The sequence below is a fragment of the Catharus ustulatus genome, chromosome 7 (assembly GCF_009819885.2).
Source record: "Catharus ustulatus isolate bCatUst1 chromosome 7, bCatUst1.pri.v2, whole genome shotgun sequence".
Lineage (NCBI taxonomy): Eukaryota > Metazoa > Chordata > Aves > Passeriformes > Turdidae > Catharus > Catharus ustulatus.
In genome coordinates this window covers 18568258-18594995 of record NC_046227.1, presented here as the reverse complement: position 1 = coordinate 18594995, position 26738 = coordinate 18568258, and the positions used below count along the sequence as shown (strand labels likewise).

General features: G+C 46.4%; 2 protein-coding genes across 4 annotated transcripts in view; one reads left to right on the top strand and one right to left on the bottom strand.

The window, feature by feature from the left end:
- Window positions 1–15844: 15844 nt before the first annotated feature.
- GAD1 (glutamate decarboxylase 1) overlaps window positions 15845–26738 on the top strand; it is a 33229-nt gene continuing 22335 nt past the window's right edge. The window contains exons 1-5 of one of the 2 annotated variants that reach the window (XM_033064078.2): window positions 15845–16124; window positions 17269–17414; window positions 19143–19205; window positions 24304–24462; window positions 25165–25407. In XM_033064078.2, the coding sequence (XP_032919969.1) occupies window positions 17345–17414; window positions 19143–19205; window positions 24304–24462; window positions 25165–25407 (535 nt within the window). In that variant the 5' untranslated portion in view covers window positions 15845–16124; window positions 17269–17344. Of the gene's footprint in view, window positions 16125–16559; window positions 16658–17268; window positions 17415–19142; window positions 19206–24303; window positions 24463–25164; window positions 25408–26738 lie in introns of those variants that run through there. The other variant, XM_033064079.1, reaches the window with a different exon arrangement.
- Window positions 21861–22981, bottom strand: LOC116998462. 2 transcript variants are annotated; one of them, XM_033064081.2, is made up of 2 exons: window positions 22900–22981; window positions 21861–22531 (listed from the first exon to the last, which is right to left on the bottom strand). In XM_033064081.2, exon 2 carries the CDS (start codon window positions 22527–22529, stop codon window positions 21861–21863), a length of 669 nt encoding a protein of 222 aa, XP_032919972.1. In that variant the 5' UTR covers window positions 22530–22531; window positions 22900–22981. The 2 variants fall into 2 exon arrangements, with proteins under 2 accessions (XP_032919972.1, XP_032919971.1); XM_033064080.2 differs by having other exon boundaries at window positions 21861–22534; window positions 22900–22979.

Genomic DNA, 26738 nt, shown 5'->3' with positions numbered 1-26738 from the left:
GTCTTTTGTGTGGCCAGACAGACCCTGCTAAAAACTAGTAATGGTACTGTAGTGTAGTATGTGGGGTTTATAACGAGCCGCCATATCCACTTGCTGGAAAATTGCTCTGACAAGAGCACTCTACTTGAGATATCTATCATGATAACACACATGTTCCTACTCATGTCCCAAATAAAACATGAAATTTTTTCAAGACCTCATTCCAACACCTCCTTTTCATTTTAAATGTATAACTATAATATTATATTTCAGACTTTAAAATGACTTTGCACTATTTTATATGTTAAACCATGACTTTTAAACATTTATTGTCTCACATAAAATAATCATGTATTTTTTCCCCATTCACTAATCCCTAACATTTAAAATAAATTCTCTCTAAAGTTGAACACTTTTCCCTGAGAATATTTTATGAGAGAAAATAAAACCCACCCGAAGTTCAGCACACATTAGATTCTCAGTAGTATATGTAATTTGTTCTCTATACAATTGTCACATATAACAAACCATTCAAGATCGGAGTCTCCAGTTGAAATACCATTTAAATTTTGTTTACATTACATTTTACTGTTGCTACATAAAACCATTATGAGCATGTACTCTGAGAATTACACAGCACTAGCCTTGTAAGCGCCTGTAACTTTTATTTACCAACCATAATCTCTATAAATGTGTGTATACGCTTGTACAAATTTATATGTAATTTAGTCTAAAAGCTTTCTTAGAAAAAAATTTATTAATAGCACTGCGCAGCAGAGGTCCATATAGAACATCTTACGCTGTTAAGAATAATATAATGTGTTAATGTTTCCAATATGTTTTATAGGATGATATCTCAGCATGTTATCACTGGGGTGGTAGTTCAATTTTTACCACTTTTACACTTACCTTCCCAGGTTTTTTCTTAAATTATCATGAATCATCTCATAGACAAATTTCTTTTTACGTACATGGAAACTCCAAGAATGCAATGCTAACTGTATTTCAGTAAACTAATTAAAAATAGCAAATAAGAGAACATTTATATGTAAAAATTGTACTGTGCCAGTTGTTTAGATGAACTTACTCCAGAGACATCTGTTACTGACAAGGCAAGAAAAGAAAGACATCTGATGACAGAAGTTTTTAGAAAGCTTTCATTGTATGTAGGCCATTGGTTATACTGATTTGGGAAAGTCCAGTGGTAGATGGTAGTGTGACTAGAGCTACCATGTATTTGTAAAACTTTTTCCCCATATTGTGTGTTAAGGTGCTATTGAAATGAGATTTTTGTATAGTAATATGGAACAAGATACTGTATTTGCAGTTAAGATGTTCTACTTTAGATTTTCATAATTTATTCCTGGCCTAATACTTACAGCAAATAAAATGAAATGTTTTATTTGTTTACTGTGATTTGCAGGGTTATTACTCCATGACAAGGTTACATTGACCTATCATTTCATGCATCAGCAATTCTTCTATTGCACTGATTTGATCGCGCCTAGCGGATAAAAAAGGAGCAATCCACCCAGTGGACTAAGTTAGAATTATAATAAAGAGTGCACATTCTGAAGGGCAAAGTAGGTTAAGTATAGTACTTGCTGTACTAGGCATAATTTTTGTGGTGTGTCAAATTTTAAGCTTTTTCATTCCAACTTCTACATTCAAATTTTTTACTTTGATTTTATGTAGTTATGGAAGTCATGCTGTTGCTACAGTTGAGAAAAATGTAGGGTTTTGTGGCTACTGTAGATCATTTTTAGGTTAGGTACAGTAATTTCACGAATACAAGCCGCACCAATTTGACCAAAATTTTGGTGGAAACCCGGAAGTGCGGCTAATATTCCGGGGCGGCTAATCTATTAACAAAATTCTAAAAGCTGCCAACACGGAAGTGAGAGCCCGTGGCAGCCCCAAGCCAAGCTGGAGCCCGGCCGGCCCCGGCAGAGGTGGGAAAGCCTGGCAGAGGCGGGGCCAGCAGTGTCGGGGGCGGGCGGCAGAGCCTGAGCCAGCAGGGCGGGGGAGCCCGGGAGAACTGGGGCTAGCAGTGCAGGGGAGCATGGCAGAAGCAGGAAGGCCGGCGGGTGGGGCCTGGCAGCGGGGGAAGCCCAGCATAATCGGGGCCAGCAGCGTGGGGGAGCCCGGCGGTGCGGGGGCCTGCAGTGCCGGCCAGGGCGAGGAAACGCGGCGGCGGTGCAGACGGGAGGGGGCGGCCGGCGAGCGTGGTGGCGGCGGCGGCAGCCCTGCCGGCGGGGCGAGCGAAAGCGGCGCTCGCGAAAGCGCCGCCCGGCGAGCGAAAACGCCGCCGCTCGCCGCGAACCGCGAGCCGCGAAAGCGCCGCCGCTCGCCGCGAGCCGCGAGCCGCGAGCCGCGAACCGCGAACCGCGAGCCGCGAGCCGCGAAAGCGCCGCCGCGAGCCGCGAGCCGCGAGCGCGCCGCCGCGAGCCGCGAGCCGCGAGCCGCGAGCCGCGAAAGCGCCGCCGCGAGCCGCGAGCCGCGAGCGCGCCGCCGCGAACCGCGAGCGCGCCGCCGCGAGCCGCGAGCCGCGAGCCGCGAGCCGCGAAAGCGCCGCCGTGAGCCGCGAGCCGTGAGCCGCGAGCCGCGAGCCGAGAACCGCGAGCCGCGAACCGCGAGCCGCGAGCCGCGAACCGCGAGCCGCGAAAGCGCCGCGGGGCGGGCGCGGCGCGGGGCGGGCGCGGCGCTCGCGAGGCGCGGGGCGAGCGAAAGCGGCAGCGGGGCGGACGGCGAGCCCGGCGGCGGCAGCCCTGCCAGCCGGGCGAGCGAACGCGGCAGCGGGGCGGTGCTGACGGGAGAGGGGGGCCAGCGAGCCCGGCGGCGGCGGCAGCACCACCCGGCCAGCCCCGCCGAGCCGTGGCGCTGAGCTGGGCCACCCGGCCCCGTCGGCAACCATGAGCGGGCCGAGCCTGCCTGGCCCCGCCCCGAGCCAGTAAAGCCCGCTATGCCGCGATCCTCTTACTAATTGGCCAATTTGTGAAAGCTGCGCACGGATTCTCGCGACGAACGAAAGTGCGGCTAATATTCGGGGTGCGGCTTATCTATTGACAAAGACAGCAACATTGTCGAGGCACCGGGGGTGCGGCTTATAATCCGTGCGGCTTGTATTCGTGAAACTACTGTACTTGTGAAAGTGCACTACCTCTCTTGGAATTCACACTTCTTTTGGGATGTACAATTCAAGATACTGTTGCTGCTCCTCATGCTGAAGAACTTCACCATTGTACAGTCATATAATGTCAAGTAACCCTTCCTAATCATGGTTTGACATCTGCTAGACAGAGGAACAGGGGCTGCATGGCTTACAGCTTCACTCTATTTCTAGAGCTATCTTGTTCCAACTTGCTCTCCTTGAGTGCCAACAACAGCTCAGTGGATCAAGAGGGGCTTTATCCTGGCTGTTCACTCCCAGGTAAGTTTTTTAACTCCTCTTATCCAAGCGGTGAGCCAAGGTGCCTGTTGTATCCAAGGGGTGAAATAACTGCTAAATCTTAAACATTATTTTAACAAGACATACCAAATAAAATTACTCTAGAGTAAGATGTCTGTTTATTAAAAATAGAAGCTTAATTTTTTTGTTTCTCTAATGAAAATGAGTAGATATTAGACAAATTTTTTAAATCTCTACGTGTTTGTTCCATATTGCTTTGTTGTGGTGATGCGCTAGGACTACAGAATCTGTAGTGGTGAAGGTTTAATAGCAGTGGAAAAGCAAGGCCATCAAAAATTATCACCAATTCTAGAAACTCTTAAATGCTAAAGCACATAATTGTTGCACTCATGCAGTTTGCTTACTGAAGAATTCCCAGAGAAATTCATTTACGTTTTAGTGATCGCAGTAGGATGTAAGAACAAACTGTGGGTGTTTACATAATCTGATAGATCATGAGCTGTATGTCACTGTTTGCTGGAGTGATGACTTCTAATAGTGATGGAGACCCCAGTGAAGGAGCCCACTTCAAGAACTAGTTGGAAACCCTGTTAAAAGTCCTCACTGATTTCCTTTCTTTTTGTTTGTTGGACTTTTTCTTTGTTTAAATCAATGTCTTGTTTGTTGCAGCAACTGAAGCGAAGTGAAAATGTGTTGTCCCAAGATTTCCTTAAAAGAAAAGAAAAATGGTATTCTATTTTTTTCTGGTGTTCAGTGTCTATTCAGACAAATTCTGATAGTTGCTGTAAAGAAAACGTCATGGTTGGTCTTTTTGTTTCATCATTTCATTTTCTACTAGAGACAGTTGTTTAAAAAGAACAGAGACCAAGAAGGTAAGCTTCAGCATAGTCCAGAATCTAATATACACCTCCTTTGTGGCAATAGATTAATTGAATGATGTTTGACATTCCATTGCTTTGCATATTCATGCAGTAAGTTAAGTAATTCCAAAGTTTCAGGTTCTATCCTTGCGTGGATTTGTGTTGACACTGGTGAAAATTTTCACTACGTCGGGATTTAAGTGACACCATAAATAGAAAATGAATGCTTTTTAAAGTTACTGACTATTTTGGAAGCAAACAAGCATAATGAAAAAATATATATTTAGGGGCCAAAGGGCAAAGCATTTAACAATTGTTAACTTTTATAATATTACTTGCTTTAAAATACTAATTACTTTATCAGGGAAACCAAACCAAAGCTTGGGGCTGAACAATTTGATAGTGTATATTTGAAGCAGAACTTTAAAAATTTCACCATAAACTTCAAGTCAAATAAATATTCGAGTTGAGGAACAAAATTCCATCAAGTGAGCCAAAATGTGAAATAACTGTTTTGAATTTGCTTTTCAGAAGTGACAGTTCAAGCAGTACCATAGTACTTTAGTTTTGCAGCTGATCTATTGCATGCTTTTTAAAGCAATTAGAGCTCAATAATACAACAATTTGTCACCCAATTAATTTTGAAAGACTGGAAATGCATGGATGAACTGTTTAACCTGTGGTTCACTTGGCACCATTGCAATTTAGATCAAATAAAACATAGTGTTGGCTAAGTTACATTATGGGAGCTTAACATTTTCATGTTCTGTGACTTGTCCTTTAGTCTGTTTTTATATTTCTATTATAACTATAGGTGAGCATATAGACAAATAAATATGATATGTCTTTGTTTTGTATAGAATGTTTAAATTCATTTCAATTAGAACCAGTAGTTGAAAAAAACATTTGTGAGAGTGTTTCTCCAGAGACCATTCTGTGCCCCAGCACAACAGAAAGTATATCAAGGGCATTAGTTTGTGTGGACTTCTGAATTGTATTACCCTTGCAATTTGGAAAAGTTAAGCACTGGAGCTAAAATTCTTATGAGGCTAAGAGAAACTTATGGGCATGACAAATATAAACCAGGTACTGTGTGTTTTACTATTCTTCTGAACTTGAAGTCATATATGTATAGCTCCTGTTGTTTCAGTGCATCCGAATGCTGCTTCGTTCCAAGGTTCTGCTCCTCCTTGGGAGTCACAGTGTAAGGGCAATTTCAATATAGGCCACATACTGAGACATAATTTCCAGAATTTCTGCACTTGAATGCATGGCAAATGCTGACTCAGATTTTGGTAATTTTGAAAAGAGGTGTATGAATTGCATAATAATATAATAGAATCATAGGATAGTTTGGGTAGGGAGGGACCTTAAAGACCATCTAGTTCCAACCCCTCTGCATGGGCAGGGTCACCTTTCACTAGACCAGATTTAGACAGCTTTTCATTCCCAGATCTGGATTTACACATGATTTTGGTTAATAGTGAAAAATATCCATGCTGCGTTGTGTCAGTTATTCCTATGATTTCCCAATGACAACTCCTGATGAGAAATATATAAATATATTTTTCTATCTTTGCCAAGCAGCACAACTTTGGAGGCCCTAAGTACATGGCTATTAGGTTATAATAGTTTCTCTTTCACCTGCCTGACTGCTGTCAGTTAATTGAGTAGTTGACTTTGGTATTTTATTCTTTAATCTTTGTTGCTATTGTTGCCTCCAAGTGACTTCAGCTGATTTCTCCTAGTTCCTTGTTCATCATCTGGTCACAAGCTCCTGCATGCATTGTTTTTTAGGATAAGCAAGGGAACCTTAATTTCAGATACTGTAACTGGTTTTTATAGAAAATGCAATAGAGAAGGAAGATGGATAAGAGGAGGTAGAACGGCAAAACCCAAAATACTGGCACTTTGCTATAATAAAACTGATAAAATTTGTATTAGCTTGTGAAAAATTACAAATCCACAGCCACTGTCTAACAGAATCTTAAAGGATGTAATTAGGCGGTTTTCATCTTCAAAATTATTCTTCTCTGTGAAATTTTTGGTTTTGCTCATTTTATAGTGCATATGTGCAAGTGGTATGCAAAATAATACAGGTTTTGCTATTGTGGAGTTTCTCTCAGGTTTAACCTGGTGTGTGGATTTTCTGTGTCTGTTGTTCTTAATTGATATAATCATTATATCATAAATACAACCTTTATTTAGGATCTTTAAGGAGGATATTAACCTCAAGAAGTCCCTTTGAATTCTGTTATATGATAGAGAAATAATGAGAAGGAAAGAATTACAAATATCAGCTTAATCCACATTTGAATACACCCAAACCTGGTTTAGAGGTGTATTTTCTTCTCTCACATATTCACTTTGGCTTACACTGCTCATTTTGTGATCAAGTCTAGTTGTGTATCAGTTTAGAATATAAAGATACCCGGAGCAGGGAGTAGAGAAAGGGAGAACCTTCCATTCTCTTGCCCCTGTATAGCTACAGGAAACAGGAACAGCACAGTGGCTTGGTGGCATAATTCAAACATTCCCCCGTAAACTAATGATTTTCTGGTGACCAGATGTGCTGATTTTAGAGCTTTGTTGAGCTTTGTGTGTTTTTATGGGAGAAGCAGCACAGAAATTCATCAGTGGGGAGAGTGAGGATGAAGCAGAAACAAGTGATGAAAGCAGCACTAACAAAGCAAAAAAAGAAAAAAAACCCTAGCTGTTCAAATAGTAGTGATGAGGGAAAGTCTGAAGAAAATTAATGTGGAGATAGTATGGTATTTCATTGATGATTTTGATTCTCCAACAATCTCCAACATACACTGAAGTACACTGTTTAATCATTATTATTGTTAGAAATTTCAGTATTCTTTACTAAAATTAATGTCAGATCTTAGAATTTTTGTAGTCCTTGCAATATTTTCAAACTTATACCTGTAAAAATTACCTTGTTTTCTAACTTGATGACACATGCAAACTTGATGTATTGAGAAGTAATTGATAAAGTGTTTTCCTGCTGGAGCAACAGGTTACATAGAAACTGTGACATAGATCATCAGTTGAGCAAAGCAGTATTTTAGGAGTATTGGACTTGATATATTCCTTTGTACCACTTGAACAAGGGAAAACCAGCATAATTATATAAAACTCTGTAATCTACAAAACAATATTGTAGCTTTGAGTGGCAGAAATGCTGCCTTAAAATAAAACCACTGCTTGTTGAAAATTGTTGTGACTTTTATGGCCTTGACATTAATTAAATAACTCTTAAGGGTATTTTAACTGAAAAGCCTTGCCTGATATCTTTATAAAAATATATAGCTTCAATGACAGTCTTTCATCTAGATTTGGAGATAAATCAAATAGCACTGTTGAATAAGTGCCAATTGTAAAATTGATCAGAAAATCTACATAACTGATAAGACTGTAACTTGTACCAATTTAACATTAACTTATTGTTAACATTTATAAAAGTTATAGACTTAGATGGGATGAACTGCAGTAGTAGCTGTCACTGTGGTGTGAAATATTCGTAATCAACTGGGAAGGTTTGAATTTACATTCCTGAGAAGTTTGGTTTGCATAAGAGATTATAAGACAGACTCCTTGAGCAAATTTATCACAGATATTTAATTGTTCCTCTGGACATAGTTAGGCTTTAGAAAGGACAAAAGTATTATTTTCTAGACATGGATAAGCGATGAGTAGCCAGCTGCTTTCCAGAGAGAAGTGGAATTAAATTGAAAGGAGTGAAAATTACCAAGCTCTGAATTACTGATATTCATTTTAGTATCCATATCATTCATCTCCTTTTGCTTGTTTTCGAATTTGCTTTTTTTTTCTAAGAGAAACCAATTTGCTGAAAAACTAAGTGAATTCATATGAATGCTTTTACTAACGACGAAAAACCATAGGCTGGGAGTAATTCCTCCTACCTTATAAATATGCTTGTTTTTCTGGACTGGCACTTAAACTTGAAAATTATTCAGATATGCTCTTGAGAGTCAAATTCCCCTTTAGTAGAGTATCTCAAGACTAGATCATATGTATAAACTCAAGATGGTTTACATTTTATACTAATATCTTTGCCATTTTTAATGCAGACATCTATGTGGGATGTCTGCCATGTGTATTACCTCAAATCAGTTGGTGTCCACATGGTGAGGACTAAGTGAGCCATGTTACAATGCAGAAAGAAATAGATAATAAGTTAAAATATTTTTAGAAGTTTGGATATACATTGGCTAGCATTTCTGTAAAAGCGTAAGCGTCTAACTTGACAGATTGTACTACTCTCTGGTTTTAAGGTGGTGGAAAAGGACTTTGAGCCATGCTTAAGCAGGTAAAGCTTGTACACAACTCCTACTTTATTTACAGTTTTTGTCTTTTTTTTAGATATTAATAATTTTACTGTCCAAAACCTGCAGTTATACGGGTGTGTATTGAACTGAGTGTAACCACATTCAGTAAAGTTAACTAATGAAAACCAAACACAGCTAACATGCTGTTCTGGGGTAGGCAGAAGAAAAGATACAATAAATATATTTTATTAAACACATGAATACATTAAGATGTAGTATTTCTTTTCACTGCAGTAATCCTAGGGCCTGGTATTAATATTTAAGACTATACAGTAATCATTTCCTGCTATAGTTTTAAGTGTGTTTCTTTCTTTTACCATAGTGTAAGAAAAATCTCTGTTAATCTATGATGCGTCTAAATGTTATTTAATGAAGTTTATTAATTTTGGAGAAATAATAGGTTAACTTTCTCATGCTTAGATAGGTGTACCCATATAAAAGAACTTCCATGGGTTTCTTCCTGCCTTTAGCTGAAGTGATATCTCTCTATTGTGTTATTTTCCTTTCAGTAGTTCCTGATGCAGATCTGTTTGGATAACATGACAGAATGCTGATCAAATACTTGTGCCTCTTAACAGGGCTTAGCTTTGCAAGGTCTGTTTCTTTGTTTAACTCCAGTATCATATAGAACACAAAATCACATGTTTCGAGATTAATTACTTGAAGAGATCTTCCTGTGTTGCAGAAGTGCCTTTGCGGGTCTCCAGTACTTTTTCTTGGTCCAAGGTACAATATCTTGGTATCCCAGTGACATCTCAGGTCATTCCTGGATTCCCTGTCATTACCAGCATATTCTTGTTCTTCTGTAGAGAATTAATGCAAAATGAAAATGAAGGATGATTGTGGGGTGTTAAATGTTTTTTTTTAAGGATTTTGCATTTTTTGTGCTTGGTTAGGGGGCTGGCTGGTTGGTTGGTTGGCTGGTTAAAATATGCATTTTTAAACTGACTGTTGACCAAAAAAGTTTTAAAATAGCAGATCAATCTGTAATGCCTTTACTTGAACAAGAATTTATTAAAATTCTCAGAAGTTATCCTTCACCCACCTGGATCCCATGCTGTATCTTAGGAAGAACCTATTCACTCACAAAGAAAGTTATTTTTTTTAACATGTTAAAAACCAGTAACCAGAATGCAGTCTTGCTTGCTGCAGCTGCAGTCTGTTGCAGCACTTTATACAGCCTCTAGCAAGCAGTGGTTACATTAATATCTGACCATATTTAGGGCTGGTTTACTCCAATACACAAGCCAGATTCCATGTCTAACCTTTCAGATTCTGGAGAAAGAAATTCTGGACTCTAGCATTCTAGAAATCTACATGTTGTTCATTCTTTCAGTCTTCAGATCCCTAAAGCTCTTGTAACAGAATTGTCTCTGAAGGGAGAAGCCAGTGGAACATATGTGATCTTTTCTGTATGGCATGACTAGCTTGAGCGTGGATATCTGACAAATCTTCCAGCATTTTTGCTAGCTCATGTTACTTTCAGTGGAGTTGAAACATTTGTTTAAACAGATTAATAACCTCTGAAGAAAAAAGATGCTGGTAGAAGAATGCTGAGGAATGAAGTCCCAAGTTGGTGTTCTGTCGATGTTCTCTCTGTAGCAGGAGAGGAATGCAAGTAGCCTTGTTACCTGTCCTGGGGAGAACAGAGCTGTCAGAAACCAGAGCATTGATCAATTGCGCTCTCTTGAATCCCTTCCCAGACAGTTCCTTTAAACTCTAGCAAACATTAAGTATCCCTTAAGATTATGAAGAGAGAGGTTATGTTTGATTCACTGTTCAGAGCACTGCTGCTCTTTATCTCATGTGTATTAGCTTTAAAAAACTTTGTTGTGGCTGAACTGTTAAAGAGAGCATGGCTAAAGTTCTGTCTCTTGTTCTAGTGCTGTCCTGGATGACAGCAGCTTGTTCTTTCCTGTGGTTGTCTTCAAGTGCAACTATCAGAATACCATCAAGAGGAGACAAGAGCATTAGGTAAGTAAGTGTGTGCTAGCAAAGAACTTTTGAAGGGCCAAAGTAGACAAGATTTTATTACATAAATAAATTGGAATATGTGTCTGTAGCAAGTCAACTCTAATCTGATTTTTCTGTGTGGGAGATATCTTCAATTTGAATTACCTCTCTCTTGATCTGGGAGAAGTGGGTTTTTTTCCTTAAAAATGCCTTTCAATATTTTCATAATCTTCTATAGTATTGAGTAGAGAAACCTGTGTAACAACTGATTGTTTTGCTTGAAGTTCATGCGCTCTTGAGATCCACTCAGAATAGGGAAGATGAACAGAGAGAAGGGATTTTTTTCTTACCTGTCCATCTGGTTTTTTCTGGTGGACAAACATCTTGGTAGACAAGCACATAACACTGTATTTTCAGAGTACAATGTGCCAGTTTGTTTTCCATCTTTGTAATTGTTCATATCATCCTGTTTGTGTCTCTCTGCTTTGATAGCACTGTGTAAAAAAATGTAGATATTAGTGTTTTGCTTAAACCCTTTGCATTTCAATCAGGTGCACCTTACGTTCCATTTTGGCAACAATTTTTATTTCCATTTCTGTAATATTGTAGCTAAAAAGAAACCAGAGGAAGGAAGGGTTTCAAATTCAGTGCTGCAGAAAGTCTGCTGTTCCACTAGTACTGATGGCTGTCCAGGGAGAACTAACAAACTTGTCAGGAAAAAACCTGACATCCACCACAGAGGAAAGAGGTGGGGGTGGGGACGAGGGAAAAAACAAAACTAAACAAATGAAAACAAACCAAACAAAAAGAACACCAAACAAAACAAACAACCAAAACAAACAACAAAAAAAGCCTAGGTAAGATCACAACTCCCATGATCCCAGAAACATTTGAGACTTGCAAAGCCCATACCTGAAACTGAGTTATGATTTGATAAGTGGTTTTTTTTCAAGGTGTCAGAAAAACCCATGCTTCTTGTTTCCTGAGGATTATTTATGAAATATCCTTAATTGAAACAATTGTGTTAAAAATCCCAGAATGCAGCTCTCCACATTGTTCTGAGACTGCAGTTGAACTGCATGATCTCCTGCACCAACATTCCTGAAACTGATGAATGTTCTCATTGTAAACTGATGCCCTCCTATGGGATAAAAAGATATAATTCAGTGATATCTAACAATTATAATATCATAAGGGGAAATATATCCAGGCATTAGCTGTCTTGGCTCTACAGGGTTACTGGGGCAGGTGGAAAATAAATTTCCTTTCAGACACAGGTTAAAATTGCAATTCCTAAAACAGGTGGAGTCAAATTACTGGGTCTACTATCACTTCTCTTACTTTTTCAAGTCACAACCACAGTTACCTAACTTAAGTAATTTTGTTTGATCCACCTAGATAAAAAAAGGTTTTATTTTGTTACACCTTGGAAGTTAGGGGATTCCTTGTTTCTTTCCACGTTTGCTTGGGGGTATTGGGAGTTGGATTTCCCCCTGCTATTGTTTCAGCATGTGGGTTGTTCTTTGGCATGTTTTTCAGGTGAAGCAGATCAAAATGGACAACAAGACATGGCAGCATGGATCAGGAAGGAGACATCCTGAAACAAGAAGCCACAAAGTATGTACAACAATGTGCTTCAGATTAGACCTTTCTAAATCCCTTCATCACAGCAGTGCTGAGTGTTCTGTCTAGCAGCTCGTCTTGAGCTGTCTTTGAAATTCCAGTGATGTACCTGATCCCTAAATATGGGCCAGTTGGGTACATCAGCACTGACTGTTCATGAACCCCAAAACAAATGTATCATTCATCTTCAATTAATTTTTGTCAAGTGACGGAAAACAGCAAAAGTTATCTGTAGAGTAATAGTATAAATCCATGATCTCCACCAAGTTTCTCTTTGTAGAATTTTCCGGGCAGGGCCAAATAATCAAAGCACTTACTTGTTTTTTTTTCCTCTGAATGTTCTTTTTTTTCATTACAGATATGAAGGAATTTATTACCTGTATTTTTAAGTACTGAAGATGATAGCCAGAAAAGTTCTGAAACAGTTTTGAACAATTTTTCAATTTTTCTGTGTCAAGAGTTAATGAAATTTATTGTTTAAATTATTCCATTCTATCTAAGATACAGGTAAAGTAGACATTTGTGTATACCAGAAATACTAGGAAAAGAAAGAGATGCCAGATGCAATAAATATACTTTATAATAATGTACTGGATTACAAATTATAGCTGGAGTTCTAAAACTAAAAAAAAACCCAAACAAACGAGACCAAAAAAAACCCCATAGGCTGCAAAGTCAAAAATACCCACAAGTCCAGAAGCATCACAGATGTTCTCTTTACTTATTGTTGTATACAATTTCAAGGGAAGAGTTAATCCCAGTCTCGTAAAATATTTTGTAATCCATACAAAATGACAATTAAAAGGCAACACAGAGCATTCATGGAGGAACTCCCCACAATAATAATAATAATCATCACCAGAAGTCAAATTTACTGCTCTTCCTGCAGATAAATGCATATATAACATGACTATAGTTCAGAATAAGAAGAAACAATAAATGTTATGGCACATGCACTTTTCTCTATTTGCCTTTCCATTGTCATGTAGTTACATTGCGACCTCCTTACGGTGTAGGCAGGAGGCGCTCATCTCTTAAAATACTGTATGCAGCTCCAAACACAGTGACTTTTCAAGTCTACAGTTTGTAATACAGATAGTGAGGGGTTTTTTTGCTTCATAGCCGTTGTTTATATGTCCACAGCTATAAAAATTATATAATTATTGAATAGTCTTTATTGCTAGAGATATTTTTTGCATCACGTTCTTTCCTTTGCCCACTCAGGGTATTTAAGATCCGTATTTTACCATGTCCCGTTTGTGGAGGTGGATTCAAGAAATACCACGTGGTCTGGCTTTTTAAAGTGAGTTCTAACTGATGCGCTGCTTACAAGCTTCAGCTAAGGGAATTATATATCTTCATCCTACTGCCTTGCTGATACCGTGCATTGGTGGTTTTTCCTGTGTTTCACATCCTCAGTAAAAATCTGGATTCGAAGTAAAGCCCAGGTCTTGTAGGTCCCCAGCTGCGAAGAGATTCTCTGTACGCTGTGCCTAGTTTGCACTCGAGCAGGGACAGTCACATGCAAGGAGAAAATAGCAAAGTGCTTGAGCAGCACAGCTGGAGGGAAAGACTTGGAACTCTCTTGGTGAAAGTAGCACATCTTTGAGTCCTAGCCTGGCGAGGGTTTTTCACAGATTTCAGTTGGTGTGACGAGTTCTGAATTAAACCTCTGAGCGGGAGTAGTTCGGGTTTAGGTTGGGTTTTCAAGCGGGTCGGTTGCAAGTAAGAGTTAGCAAGCGTTTCCAGACGGTGCTGTACAGCCATGCTGTCTGTAGATGAGCGAGGGAGAGACCCGCGGAGCCCCAGGGTTTGCTGCTTTCCCCTTGCCGCCGGAGCCAGGACGAATAGGTGGGGGTGAGCACGGGCTGGGAGCAGCCTCGGCCGGGCGGGCTCTGCGCTGGGCTTTGCGGAGCGTCTGGGCTTGAGGTGCAGCGCCACCCAGAGGGGCCGTGAGGCGGGGAGCGGGGCCGGGCTCGCTGTGGTTCGCCCTCGGCATCCTCCTGCGCGGCCGGGAGGGAGCAAGGGCTCCGCGCAGCGCCCGGGCCGAGCGGGGCCGCTGCCCGCCCCCCGGCCGTGCCGCTCTGCCCGCGGGGCTGCGCGGCCGGGCCGCAGCGGGCGCTGTCCGCGGTGCTGAGCGCCGTGCAGCGGGAGCGCCGTGCCGCCGGGCTCCTCGAGGTGCTGGAAAAAGTCGGATTTGCTGCGTGCCGCGGGAGGCTCGCTGGCCTTCATTGTCTAGCTCCTTCTCCTCGCGGGCCTCAGATTCTACGAGGATGTAAATACTTATGTTAAACCATGTCTGTTTACTCCAGACACTAGCATTTCTGGAAAGCCAGAAGGGAAGGAAAAAGCGTGTCGGGCATACAGCCGGCCGGGTCGCGACTGACGGCTTAGGGGTTCTTTGCTTGGTCTTTCGTTGACTCTTTGTACTGCAATCCTGCCATGACTTCTTTTAAACACTTGTTTACGTTTATAAAGACAATTAGTTACAGTTACATTACTATTCTCTCACGCTCTGCACTGAGCGAATGTTTTGCTCGATTGGTTGAAACCAGCTTTAAAACGATAGTCTGGATATGAGAAAAGGTCATGTCAGCTAGGGCCATTAATATATGTAAAGCTATGTTTTGAAACTAGCCTTTGTGCTGTCGGTGTTTTTGTTACACGTCCAGTTCCTAGAGAGTAAGCGTGCTCGACAAAGCAGTCTTCTTGGCTAGTTAATGCTGTCAGTTGGACGATTTCCTTTACAAAACGGGCTTGTAAGTTTTTGCTTTTCTCTCGAGTCCTTCAGAAAGGACACAGCCCTGCTGCTCATTGCGCTGCCCAGGATATCCTGAACAGAATGAAATTCTCTGGCTCCATCGGGCTGTTTCCCTTCCTCTCGTCTCATTGCGGATTCCTTTCAGCCCCTTACGTGACGTTTTTTTGAGAAGGGTTTGGTTTAGGCATCTGCGTAGCTACCGTGGCGTGCTGAAATACAGCACCGCGGTCGCCACCGCAAAATGTTGGCTTAGCGTATTCGGGGTGTGGGATGAAGTAACGAAGACACGGGGTTGTCAGGGGTGCAAAAAACTTGTCTTAATGTTTCTGGTTTTAGCAAATGAATATCTGGTATAAAATCGTAATCTAATGGCAACACTGAGGGCAAGTCACAGGCATCCAGGTGTTCCCCTGCAGCGGTACCCGTGCCTCTGCCACCCTCTGGCGGGAGGAGCGGGGCGAGCCACGGGCTGAGCCGGCGGGTCACATCAGACTCTCGGCACGGCGAAGGGGGGACAGGGGGTGTTGCTAAGCTACAATTCACACGAACCCCGCCTGGCTCATTCGAGTCCTGCACCATGCTCAGGGGTGGGCCGGGGCTGTAGGGACGCCCGGGGCGGGAGTTCGGCCACGTCGCCTCAATGGCGCGCCGATATGTGCGGTGCCCATTAGCACAGCTGGCGACCTCGGGTCAAGCCGGTGCTGTCTAGGGAAAGCCTCTGGCTCTGTCCGCACGAGGGGCTCAATAAGGGTCTCGCACGGCAGAACCGCCTGCCTGGGGTGCCGCCCCTGGCGCGGCTGGACAGCCCCACCCGCCGCGGGAACCAGCCCCGCCGCCCCCGGGCGAAACAGACCGGCGGCAGCAGCGGGGGCCGGAGGGCCGCCCTTCCCCGCCCCAGCCGGCCGCCCCAGCGGTCCCCAGCCCCCGTGCGGAGCGGCGCGGAGGCGGTGGCGGCAGTCCTGTGACTCATGCCTGCGTCGAAGCAGATCAACCGGCGATTCACGCTTTTAAAAAAGCAAATCCGAGCACTTCTGGGAAAAAAGGTCATCTCGCATTAAATTCCGCGGCGCGATTGGTATTCCGACGTCGTTTCTGGCAGAGTTTATAAGCGGCGGGTCGCTCCCAGGCTAGAGTCGCCCTGCCAACCTGGACTACGCCAATAAGAGTGTCCGCTCGCCCCCTCGGTAAGTGTCCTCTAAACAGCATCCTGTTTTTTTCAAGCCTTTGGGAACCTCTGGAGCATTCTTCCCCCCAAAATCGGTTTTGGTCTCTGTCGTATGAATAGAAGAATAACGGGTTTTTTTGATACAGCTACTGCCCTAGACATAGCGTTAACCTGTTACTTCACTTCCAGGCATTGTCTAGAAAATATCTTCTGCTTATGGCTGTTTTCCTTCTCGTCTTTTAAAAAAAAATTAAATACCTGTTTTCCATTGAAATCGTTCACCCGTTGCGTTTACGCGCGGTGTAGATCCACCCAGCAGTGGGAATTATTCGATAGCTACCGATTTGAAAAAAGCCGCTAACAAAGAAAGCATTCTTTCGTTACCGCGACCTTCATTTTCTTTACAAGGGGAAGAGAATAAATCGCAGGTAGCCGTGGGGGCAAAGAGACGAGCTGGGCACTGACCCGGCAATTCTCGATCAGCGACCCTGTATTGGTTATCGGAATGCCGCGTCCGCCAGGAAAGAGCTGAACATCTGGCGAGGAGCGAGGGTTGGTCCTACACCTTCCTTTTCCCAAACAGACAATGCCTCTCGTGTCATTTGCGCCGCCAAAGCGAGCACGGGCACGGGAGATCGCTGGTTAGTGCTGGAGCACGTACTGGCCCCGGTTTGCTGAAACATGCGTGTGCAAATACACATGTATGTGGCGCCTGTCATTGGACCTGGGCAAAACGCACCTTTGTGGTGGCGAGGTTTTATCTGTCAGTCTTTCCTGAATGCTTAGCCTGACGTGTGTTTGGTAAAACCAAGAAGCGAGCTCTGTTTGGGATTGTAGGTCGTTTGGGCTGCTGATTTCGAAGTCAGCTTTGCACGTTGGTCTCCATTTGATGCGAGCCATATAACTGCCTTGCTGTGGCCACCGATATAATTGCTACAGACTTCATGCTCTGTTGAATCTGTCATTCGGGCGCGGGGGGCAGCGCTCAGGAATCTAGCGAAGGGAAGATTTCGCTCTTGAGTCTGTCGAGGCATTTCCCCGGCTCGGCCGGTCCTGCCGCCGGCTTGGGACCTGCGCGGCTGCCGCCCGCTGGCTTCTGGACGGAACTCCGGTACGGTGCTCCAGGAGACTAGACTACTAAACCCGCCTGTTCTTCCTTCCAGCAAATTCCTTGCTGCCCACCTCTCAGAGGAATATCGAGGAAATACGAGCTCCGAGGACCGAGGCTTTTGTGAAGGGATGGCTTCCTCCGCTCCCTCGTCCTCCAACGATGCTCCGGACCCCACCCCACCTAATCTGCGACCCACAAGTAGGTTTTAATATTTTCCTCGTTTTTAAGTGTTTTGGAGGCTTTTTTCGTTCAGGCTCAGAAAGACCGATCTCGAAACGAAATGATACATCTGTGAAGCCCTGTTCCGCGCCATTTAGCAAGGTGCGGAAAGTGCTCTACACAAAGAAACCATCTTCATAGTGGGAACAGGAGAGGTCGGTCCGTGGCGAATAAAATGCTGTGAGGAAAAGCCCACCTTACTGGCCAACGTTGTCTTTATCTTACAGCCACGTTTGAGAGATATAGACAATAAACTGACCTCCCAGATGGACAAAAAAATTGGGATGTTGGAAGGGGTATGGGGAAAACCAATCCGTTAAAGGGCGAAGTTACACCAGGGTATTAAAGCGAGTGTCTCCCCGCTACATTTTATAAATGCTAATGCTACTGCTTCTTTTCAGCCTACTGCTGAAGCCTGTAATCAAGCGAAATTTGGATGCTAATTGCTGCTTTTCAAAGCGTTATATTCCTAATTGCTCTGAATTCGCCTTGAGTTATTGAGGTGTGAGTGGGAAGCAAAGGCTGCTGCAGGTGGATAGAGAATCAGTTTATAACCCTGCCAGTCAGTTCACACCGTCGCCTACAGAAAAAAAAAAAAAAAAGCTTCGATGCTATAAAGCATCAGAGACAAAGAGCGGGCAACGGGCAGCAGTAAGAAATGAAAGGCTGGCAGCAGAGCGGGTGATAGCTTTTACCCTGAAAGAGCTACGAGGCACAAGCATCGGAGTAATTATTGTCATTGTTTTGAAACTGGAAAAAACGGGGGAGGGGGCGAATGGCAGCACCGGGTCTTGTTTCAGGGCCGCGTGGCAGGCACTGCTGCTGAGGTGACACGCAGAAATCGTATTAATTGGCAACACGGCTAAAACTAAGATAACCGCTGGCAGCAGCACCTCGCCCTGCCCTCACGGGCTCCCCGCCCCGGGCCCTCGCAGCGCCCCTGCCCGGCGGGCTCCTCCGCCCGCTCGGGAGCGCCGGGGCGCTTCCCTCGCTTCCCCGTCCTGAGAGTCGGGCCACTGCCCTCCGTGCTCGGGTGAGTCGTCCCCGTCCTGGCTCCTCTGAAACCTTCTCCCCTCACGCCCCAACGCCAGGTCAGTCCCCCACAGCCCCCGGTCGCCCTCTGGGGTCCATCGCTGCCGGACTTGGTGGCTGCCCCAGCCGCGGGCGATGGATGGGAGAGGCTCGGCAGTGCCCGGGGCCGCGGCTGGCGCACGCCCAGGCTCCGTCCTGGGCTTCGTCGCCTGTTTCCCGTGGGCTCAGTTGGGGCCGACCAGGGCGTGTGGGAGCTGAGCTCGAGGGGCTGAGAAGCAGCCTGCCACTTCTGGGGGTGCCGTCCTAGTAGGGCCGGCGGCGGCCCGTCAGTCCGTCCGAGGCTCAATGATGCGAGTCCAATCATCTAGTCAAATACTATTTTTCACCCAATTAAATTCTGAACTCTTTTGTGACCCCATTTCACGCCACTTTATTTTAAGCTGCTACTTCCCTGGAGCCCCGCCAATAAATGATGAGATGTCGGGTCCCGTGTGCCTTCTCCTCTCCTCTGGGCAGGCCAGCATGTCACCTCGTTGTCATCCGAGCTCAGCTGCCCAGCGCCGCCGGGCTCGGACTCAGCCGTTTCGGCGATGCAGCTGTGCGGGGGACCGGGGTGGGGCGCGGGGGTCTGACTACTCCGCCGCCCCAGGGGAACAACTCTGCTCTCTCTTCCAGCTTACGACTCGTGGTGCGGCGTGGCTCACGGGTGCACCAGGAAGATCGGGCTGAAGATATGCGGTAAGTGTGACCCCCGTCCGAACCCCGCGCACCCACGCGTGAGCCCCGGCGGGGGCAGCGCGGGCCGAGCGCCCCCTGCCGGCCCTGCCTCGGGCGCCCCCTGCCGGCGCAGGGCGGCCCCGGCCCCGCTGTCCCTGCCCTGCGCTGGCGCTGCCCGGGGTTTGTCCGCCGGGGGAGGGACGGCCCCGGCCCCGCTGCCCCTCCTGCCACACGCGAGGGGGTGCAGCCTCCGGGCGTTCCGGGGAGACAAAGTGCAGGACCCATCGGGGTGGCCGGCAGGGAGGAAAGGCGGGGGGCAGGGGGCCGGTTCGCCGCCTTTCACTGTCTGAAATTTTTCAACCTTATCTGACTAGAAAATACGGATCTCCTGGGGAAAAAAGATTAACGAGAGCCTTATTAAAGAGCAATTCGTCAGCTTGCTGTGCTGGTAAGATAGCGCTGGCAGCCAGTCAGCGCGCAGGCACATGAAATGCAGAAGGGAAACAAATGCACAATCAGATCGCAACGTTATAGCAAGAGATTCATTTGCAGATAACAAGCTGTCTTCCTTCTTTTGATATCTCAGTAGCGCCTTCTCTTTCAGAGGCTAACAGTCAAATCTTCATATTCTGATGGAAGAATAATTCCGTTTAGCCCATACCCCTTACGCACAGAAGTTCTTTTCCCTTTCCCCCCTCTGTCTCTTTTTTGGGGATGGGAAATATGTCGTGGGAGAAAAGAATCTTTTTTTTTTTGATGCAAAGGAACATTTAACCTCTTTCCCTGCTTGCTCGAGTCGAAGTTCATTCATTAAACGTTTTGTGACCTGGAAGCTCGAATCGGAAAAGAATCAGGGTGCAAATGTTTAGCCCCATGTCAGTGAGAGATTTCACTGGTAGCCGCTGGCGACATTAACGAGTAGTCACTTAGTTCTATAAATAGCTCCTGATCTGGGTTTAATGGACCATTTCCCTACCAGTCCTCTCAGTGGCTGGAGCGACGGGCATTTTCACCATAATTTTAATTTAGCCCGGCAAGCAGAACTGATAAAGTAACGCACATTAGGCTTGCTCCATGTTGCTAGACTACGGGGGTTAGAGAGGGACAGCGCAGCTTCTCTCTTTGAGATCAAATACACTTGCAAATTCAATATCCCACCATTTTGGATTTGAGAAGGGCATAAGAGAACGTAGTGAAGGCTTTGTGAAGGGAGTTCAAGACAAGCTGTATTTTTGGTTGTGGTTTGGTGCTCAGTTTTCCTCGACAGGCTCTTTTCTGTTTTACATGAAAAATATAGTGAGTGACGCCGTTTTGGAATACTCAGATTTGATCACTACCACTGTTTATGTTTGTATGAGCCCTCCCATTTGAATCGAACACCTTCACAAAGACATACAGGGAAGGTTGCCTATGGTAAACAGTGAAGCATTAAGGTTGCCAAGAATCCTAATTAAACATGCTAAATGAGTTGACGTTTGATTATTGCAGATGATATCTCCTTGTCCTTACCTTTCACAAGATATCATTCCGGACCCTAAATATTGTATAGTCACAAAGGTGCCTTGGAATTGTTCCTTCTGTATCACACTGAAATCGATTAATTTTGAATGCAAACTTTAAATAAGGGTTGACCTCAGGGAAAAGGCAGGTCTCGAACAATGAGTTAGTTCTTTCGTCTGGGTTGTATATTATGTGTTTGACATTTTTAATAATGACGTATCCAAGACATATGCCATTTCTTCTTTTAAATAACTGAGCTATTTAAGGATTAGCTTTTTTTTCCCCTTTTCTCCTTGAAAGCCACAGCCTGAAAAGAGCACTGACGCTGCCACTACCCCCACCCCTCCCGACCCCTTCTTCCCCCCCCCGACTCTTCCTCTCTGCACATATCCACTTAAAAAACCCCAGAACACCAAAAAAAAAAACCCCCAAAATCCTATTTTAAAGCGGTATAATGAATGAACTGTCACAGTGGGCAAAATATGGGCAGATTTTCTTCTTATCTGGATTTGCATGCTACTCTCCTACCCTGGCAATTGTTATTGCTGGGACTGATCCTGCTAACATTTGCCTGTCATCAGAGGAAGTGCTCAACATAGTAAAATTGCTCCAGTGCGTCTCCTGTTAGGCCTCGGCCAAACAGCTGATGATTCCAAGCCCAGTGAGCCACGCTGGAGAGTGGGACTTCCAAAGCAGCCATCTGTGTTAGAAACTGGGCTCGTCTCCGGCGTCCCTGTAATTTATGCTGCCAAGCATAATTTACATAGGTGGTGCTAAAACACCCCGACCGCGGTGGGGGACCAAGATCTCCTGCAGCCGACGTGCACCCCCGACAGGTCTGTCCCCGCCTCGGAAGATGTGTCCAGGCCGAGGGGGGCTCACACAGCTGCCTTGTGCGAGGCCTGATGTGAAGTCACACTGCATTTGTGGTCACGTTGCGCACCGAGGTACTCCCTCGCCAGGCTGGTGTCACTCGGCTTTTAAAAACTCTTAAGGTGAACCGATGAAAATGCATCTGCGGGACGGACCTGCTGCTGAGAAAGGTTGCGCTCTCCGCTCCTCCAGGAGAAGCAGCGCGGACATTATTTCGTACTCTGCTACATGCTGGAATTTTCCTACACTACCCTTGCTTTTCAAGTAGGATCAGGATGAAAGGTCGGCTACAGTCATACGCTTTTACCCGGGAGTGGAAGGAGCCTTCAAGGGCCGGCTGTTTCGCTTCTCTGCAGACCGGGACGGTGCTGGGGAGCATCCCACACCATCCTCGTGTGAGCTCGGCAAATAAGATGGTCCGGCGGCTTCAGAGCGGGGGCTGTCCCTGCCCCCCGGGCTCCCCTTATACCGAGGCTCCCGGTTCACGAGACACTGCCGTGGCCGGGGGACTTGAGCGAGCGACACGGATGGACTGATGTCGACCGACAGCGCGATCCTGCCTTCAGGCTTCCTTCGTCCTTTACTCCCTGCCCTCGAGCCGGCGCAGCGCGGCCCCACGAGGCGCGGGCTGGCAGGCCCCGTGCGGCTCCAGCTGATCCCCGCCGGCTTCGGGACGCTGCGGGTCCGGGAGCCTCTGCGGGGAACAGCAGCCGCAGACTCCTTCGGGCAAGGACTGAGCTCCCTGCCCGCAGCGTCTACTTGGCTCAGACCCTTCAGCGAAACCACGGCCTCCCTGGGCCCCGTGAGAGTTGAACAGCCTTTCTCTGTTACTGAAGCGGTGCTCCCTCCTTTCCCAGCCTCCGAGGAACGCACACGCAGGGGAGTTGTACGAGGAGCACGGCTTTCGAGGCAAGCGGAGCGCCGCTGTTCCTGCAGACGTCTCTTGTCACGGAACTCGTTCCACTTGAGCATCGCTACTGAGAGCATGAAAAAAAGATGAGTGGGGTCTAAAAAAAAAGCGAAATGAAGCCCCAGGATCTGGTCAAAGAGGATCCATAATTCAGTTCAGACTGCACCTGCTTCGATATCAGCTGCTCCTCCTCATGAGCAGGCAAATAGCGCTAGCTGTTGCAGGAGCCATTAGAAGCAGTAACAACTAAATATTACAGACATATATATATATATGGACAACTACTCTTAATTTATGCACGAAGAGAGTTTCCCTTAAATAGTCTTTGTCTCATTCGTGAAAGCATCACGGAAAAAGACTAATCAGTAGAAGACCAGAATTAAAAGGCGAAACGTCAGGTATTCACTGAAGATATGGCTCTGACAAACTTACCTGTCAGCGACCTTCCTGGAGGCTCGTGTGGGTGCCCGACTGATGCAGAAGGGCCTGCCAGCCGAGTGCTCTGTTTTCGATGTTTTCAGCTCTTTCGTGACTGCCTGGCTGGCAGCAGGGTCCGAGGCACAGGTACCGGGAGCAATTGGCCCAGCAGCTCCCTGTCGCTCCCTTTTCTGCCCCTAGGTTCGGCCCCTATGCCTGTCCAAGATGCAGGGGTCCCGTATGGGCCGGCGGTGGGCGCCCGATGGGAGGTGCCCACAGTCTGGGTCCGCCGTCTCAGCTCCTGAGAGCAGGGACACATGGCCGGAAAGCGGAGGGCGCTGAGGAGAAGCGGCGTCGGGGGACGTGGGTGGAGGAGCTCAGGACTCTGCTTTCCTCCCTGCTGAGACCTCCTCTCTGGCGGATATCCCAGTCGCGACGAGCCTCGGTTTCGATTGTTGCTTGTTTTAAAAGAAAAGAAAGAATAAAGGAGACCGGCTCCACCGTAGTGCCTCTTCCAAACGTACAGGCGCACTCGCTGCAACCTGGAAGGTCAAAATCCAATACTTTCCTTAGTGACGAAAAGCTCGACACTATGTGTGTTTTAGTGGGCATCATATATTTAATTGATCAAATCCAGAAAATTAATTGTTCTCCCTGCCTTGTTAAAGTAGACAGATCTCATTACTCGCCGCGGACATTGCGTGGCTCCCGCCCCCATAATTCTTGGGGTGAGTGGGTTTATTATGCCGTGGCATATAACAGCGGCAGTTGTGTTCGGGTTCTGGGCGCCAAAGATGCGTTTCCAGTGAGAGCGGAGCTCTTAAAACCTCCGGGGATGATTACTGTTAGCATCAAAGCATCTTTTCAGGTGGAAAATCCGCATCAGTACTTACTGATAATAGGAAGGTGGGGTTATATGAGTGCTACTGGTATCCTCAGAGCTCTAGCACTCTCAGGACGGCTGCTCCAGAATGGCTGCTTGTTCTCATGCCTTTTGTGCGTGAGAGCACCACGAGGAGAACTGAAAATGGCCCTGATTTTAATCATACATCATTGCCCCTGTCTGCTAGGTCCATAAACTTCGCCTGCAGGCTGAAATAGCATTGACTCATCCTGAACTCTCTTCCAGTGGCTGATTACTGAAGTGGAATCTGTCTGATCGACTTAATAAGAATTTACCACTGCACTAAATGACAAAATTTTGTTTTTTGCATGGCTGCGTTTTTGCAGTTGATGGCATTTTGAACTCTCCCTCCTGGAGGCAAATAATCCCCATAAATACCCTTATTCCTGACCTCATTAGTCAGATCTAGAGCCAACACCGCTGTAAACTGTTGTCTAGAGAGCTGCTTTAGATATTTCTAAACATGTTGGGAAGTGAGAAAACTCTGACCTGTGCACCTTGCAATAATAATGTAGGGTTCCTGCAAAGGACCAACAGCCTGGAAGACAAGAGCCGGATCGTCAGCTCTTTGAAGGAAAAGCAGTCCTCCAAGAGCCTGCTGGCATGCGAGAACAGTGAGAAAGAATCCAGGTTCCGGCGCACCGAGACAGACTTTTCCAATCTGTATGCCAGAGGTAAACACTTTACAGTTTCTCCTTGCTCCAGCTCAGGCATGTCCCTTAGTAGTCTTGTCCTCATCTCCCCTGGAAGGGCAGCCACGTTCGGAACATGCTTTTCCTTGGCTGTTTTTGAAGGAAGCTCCGTGTCTGTGTTTTTTGGGAGCTGCACTGGTGATGTATGCAAGCTGCCTGAAATGCAGTTTTGCTACTTTGGGCTGATCATCTGCAGCTCAGCTTCAGTGGTTCCAGGGGTTTCTCCAGATCTAGCATCCGGGAGGAGAGTAATTCTGTTTTTATGCTCCTTAGTAAAATGGTAATGAAGCAGCCTGTGACTGCCGGTACGGGGCCATTGCGAGGAGAGTGGGAAAGGGAAAGCAATCCCTTTACGGGGCGGAGGTGGGGACGTTGCAGGGTAAGGACAGGTGCGGATTTAGGGTGCTTTTTGCCCTCCGGAGGCGAGCGCCTCGCACCACAAAGCCTTAGCGTTGCAGGGCGTGCTCTTGGGCCGGGGTGCCTTGGAGGTACCTCTGCTGTTGTCGTGGGCGACCTAGGCTCGCCCTTCCCCACGGGGCGAGAGAGACCGGGAGGCTGCCCGGCTGCAACCAGGCAGCGCTGGGGCCGGGGCTCCCAGGTCCTTGGAGCGCTGCGAGCCGCCGAGGCTGGTTCATCTCTACTTCTCTCTCCCAAAGCAAACGCTGACAGCTGGTTTGCCCACAGATTTGTTGCCCTCCAAGAATGGTGAGGAGCAGACCATGCAGTTCTTGCTGGAGGTTGTGGACATCCTCCTCAACTACGTGAGGAAGACTTTTGACAGATCCACCAAAGTTCTGGACTTCCACCACCCACACCAGCTCCTGGAGGGCATGGAGGGCTTCAACCTGGAGCTTTCGGACAACCCTGAGTCCCTGGAGCAGATTCTGGTGGATTGTCGGGACACACTGAAATACGGAGTAAGGACAGGTAGGTTTTTGCACATTACTCTGTGGCGAGCCGCTCCTGGGACTTTTCTCAGGCTCACGGTGAAGAGACCGTGATTGAGGTAAGCCCACGCCCTCTCTTACGCCCGTGACTGTGCCTCCCTGCAGGCTCGGCTCCAGGGCCGGCTGCGGGCGCTGGAAATGTTTCTGCTCAAAACTTCATTAATTGATGACCATCCGTCCCCGCCGGGTAGGGCTCAGTGCTGTTTTTGGAGCAGAGAAACAAGTTTTTTAGACGTAATCTCTTTCACTTGATGAAACGCGAGCTGTCTGTATCTCCGGGGAGCAATATCATTAGGTAAATGAGGGCATAAATGACACAGAATTTGCAATTTTTCTTTTTTATGTTCATCAAACGTTTAATGAAAAAAAGACTGAAATCCTAGTAATCATCAATAAAGGAACCCTGTGGATTTCAGCCCATTACCCAGGAGCCCTGCCTGCCCAGGTCCTTCTGAATTAGACCGAAATCCCGGTTTGTAATCACGTCTTTTACTGGGTGAGCTGTAGCCAGTTCTAGAGCAAAGTCAATGCTCTTTCAGGCTGTTTGTCCTGAAATGTTTTACATTGTATGCACAGAAATCTCGGCTGGCAACCAGCCCTGAACTGCCGTACATGCCCAAGCGGGTCAGGAACTGGAGCGGTAATGGAGCGCGCCGAGTTTCCTCTTCCCAGCCTTGCTCCAGCAAGCAAGTTTCGGCTCTGCTGAGCGCTGTCCGGCCGGTGCCCTCTTCGGCTCGGCTCAGCTCGGCTTGCTCGGCCCGGCCTCAGCGGGGGCGATCTCCCCGCGGAGCTGGGGCGGTGGGAGCTCGGACAGGGAAGCTGTTTGCCGGCGGTCTGTGGCTGGGCGGCTGCGAGCCATGGCTCCCGAAGGACGGGCCTCAGCTTTCTGCTGTGCTTAGTTTTGCAGTCGTGAAGACCCAACGCGATGCATTCAGGGAGCAAAATCTTGACAACAGATGTGGCGGGTAGCGTTCTGTCCTTTCCCCTGTTTACATGGTGGTCTGATTGAATCAGGGGAGTCAGGAATATACTTTGATTTTTGTACTCTTAATGAAAAGGGAGCGTGTTTTATTCCCAAACGCGTGGGTTGTTGGACAGGTGGCCAGAAGTTAAGTCAGAGTGCGCTCTGTGTGCTTGCACCATTATTCCGCTATTCATCGTGCCGCATGTCGAGCAACCTCCTCCCCTCACCCCGACCTCCCCGGAGCTTCTTTCTGTGGGACCTGCAAGACTTGTCCCCGGAGCCTGAGATGCAGGTATCCGACCGGACACGAGCTCTGTTCAAAGCGGTGTCTGGTGCAGCTTTAAAGA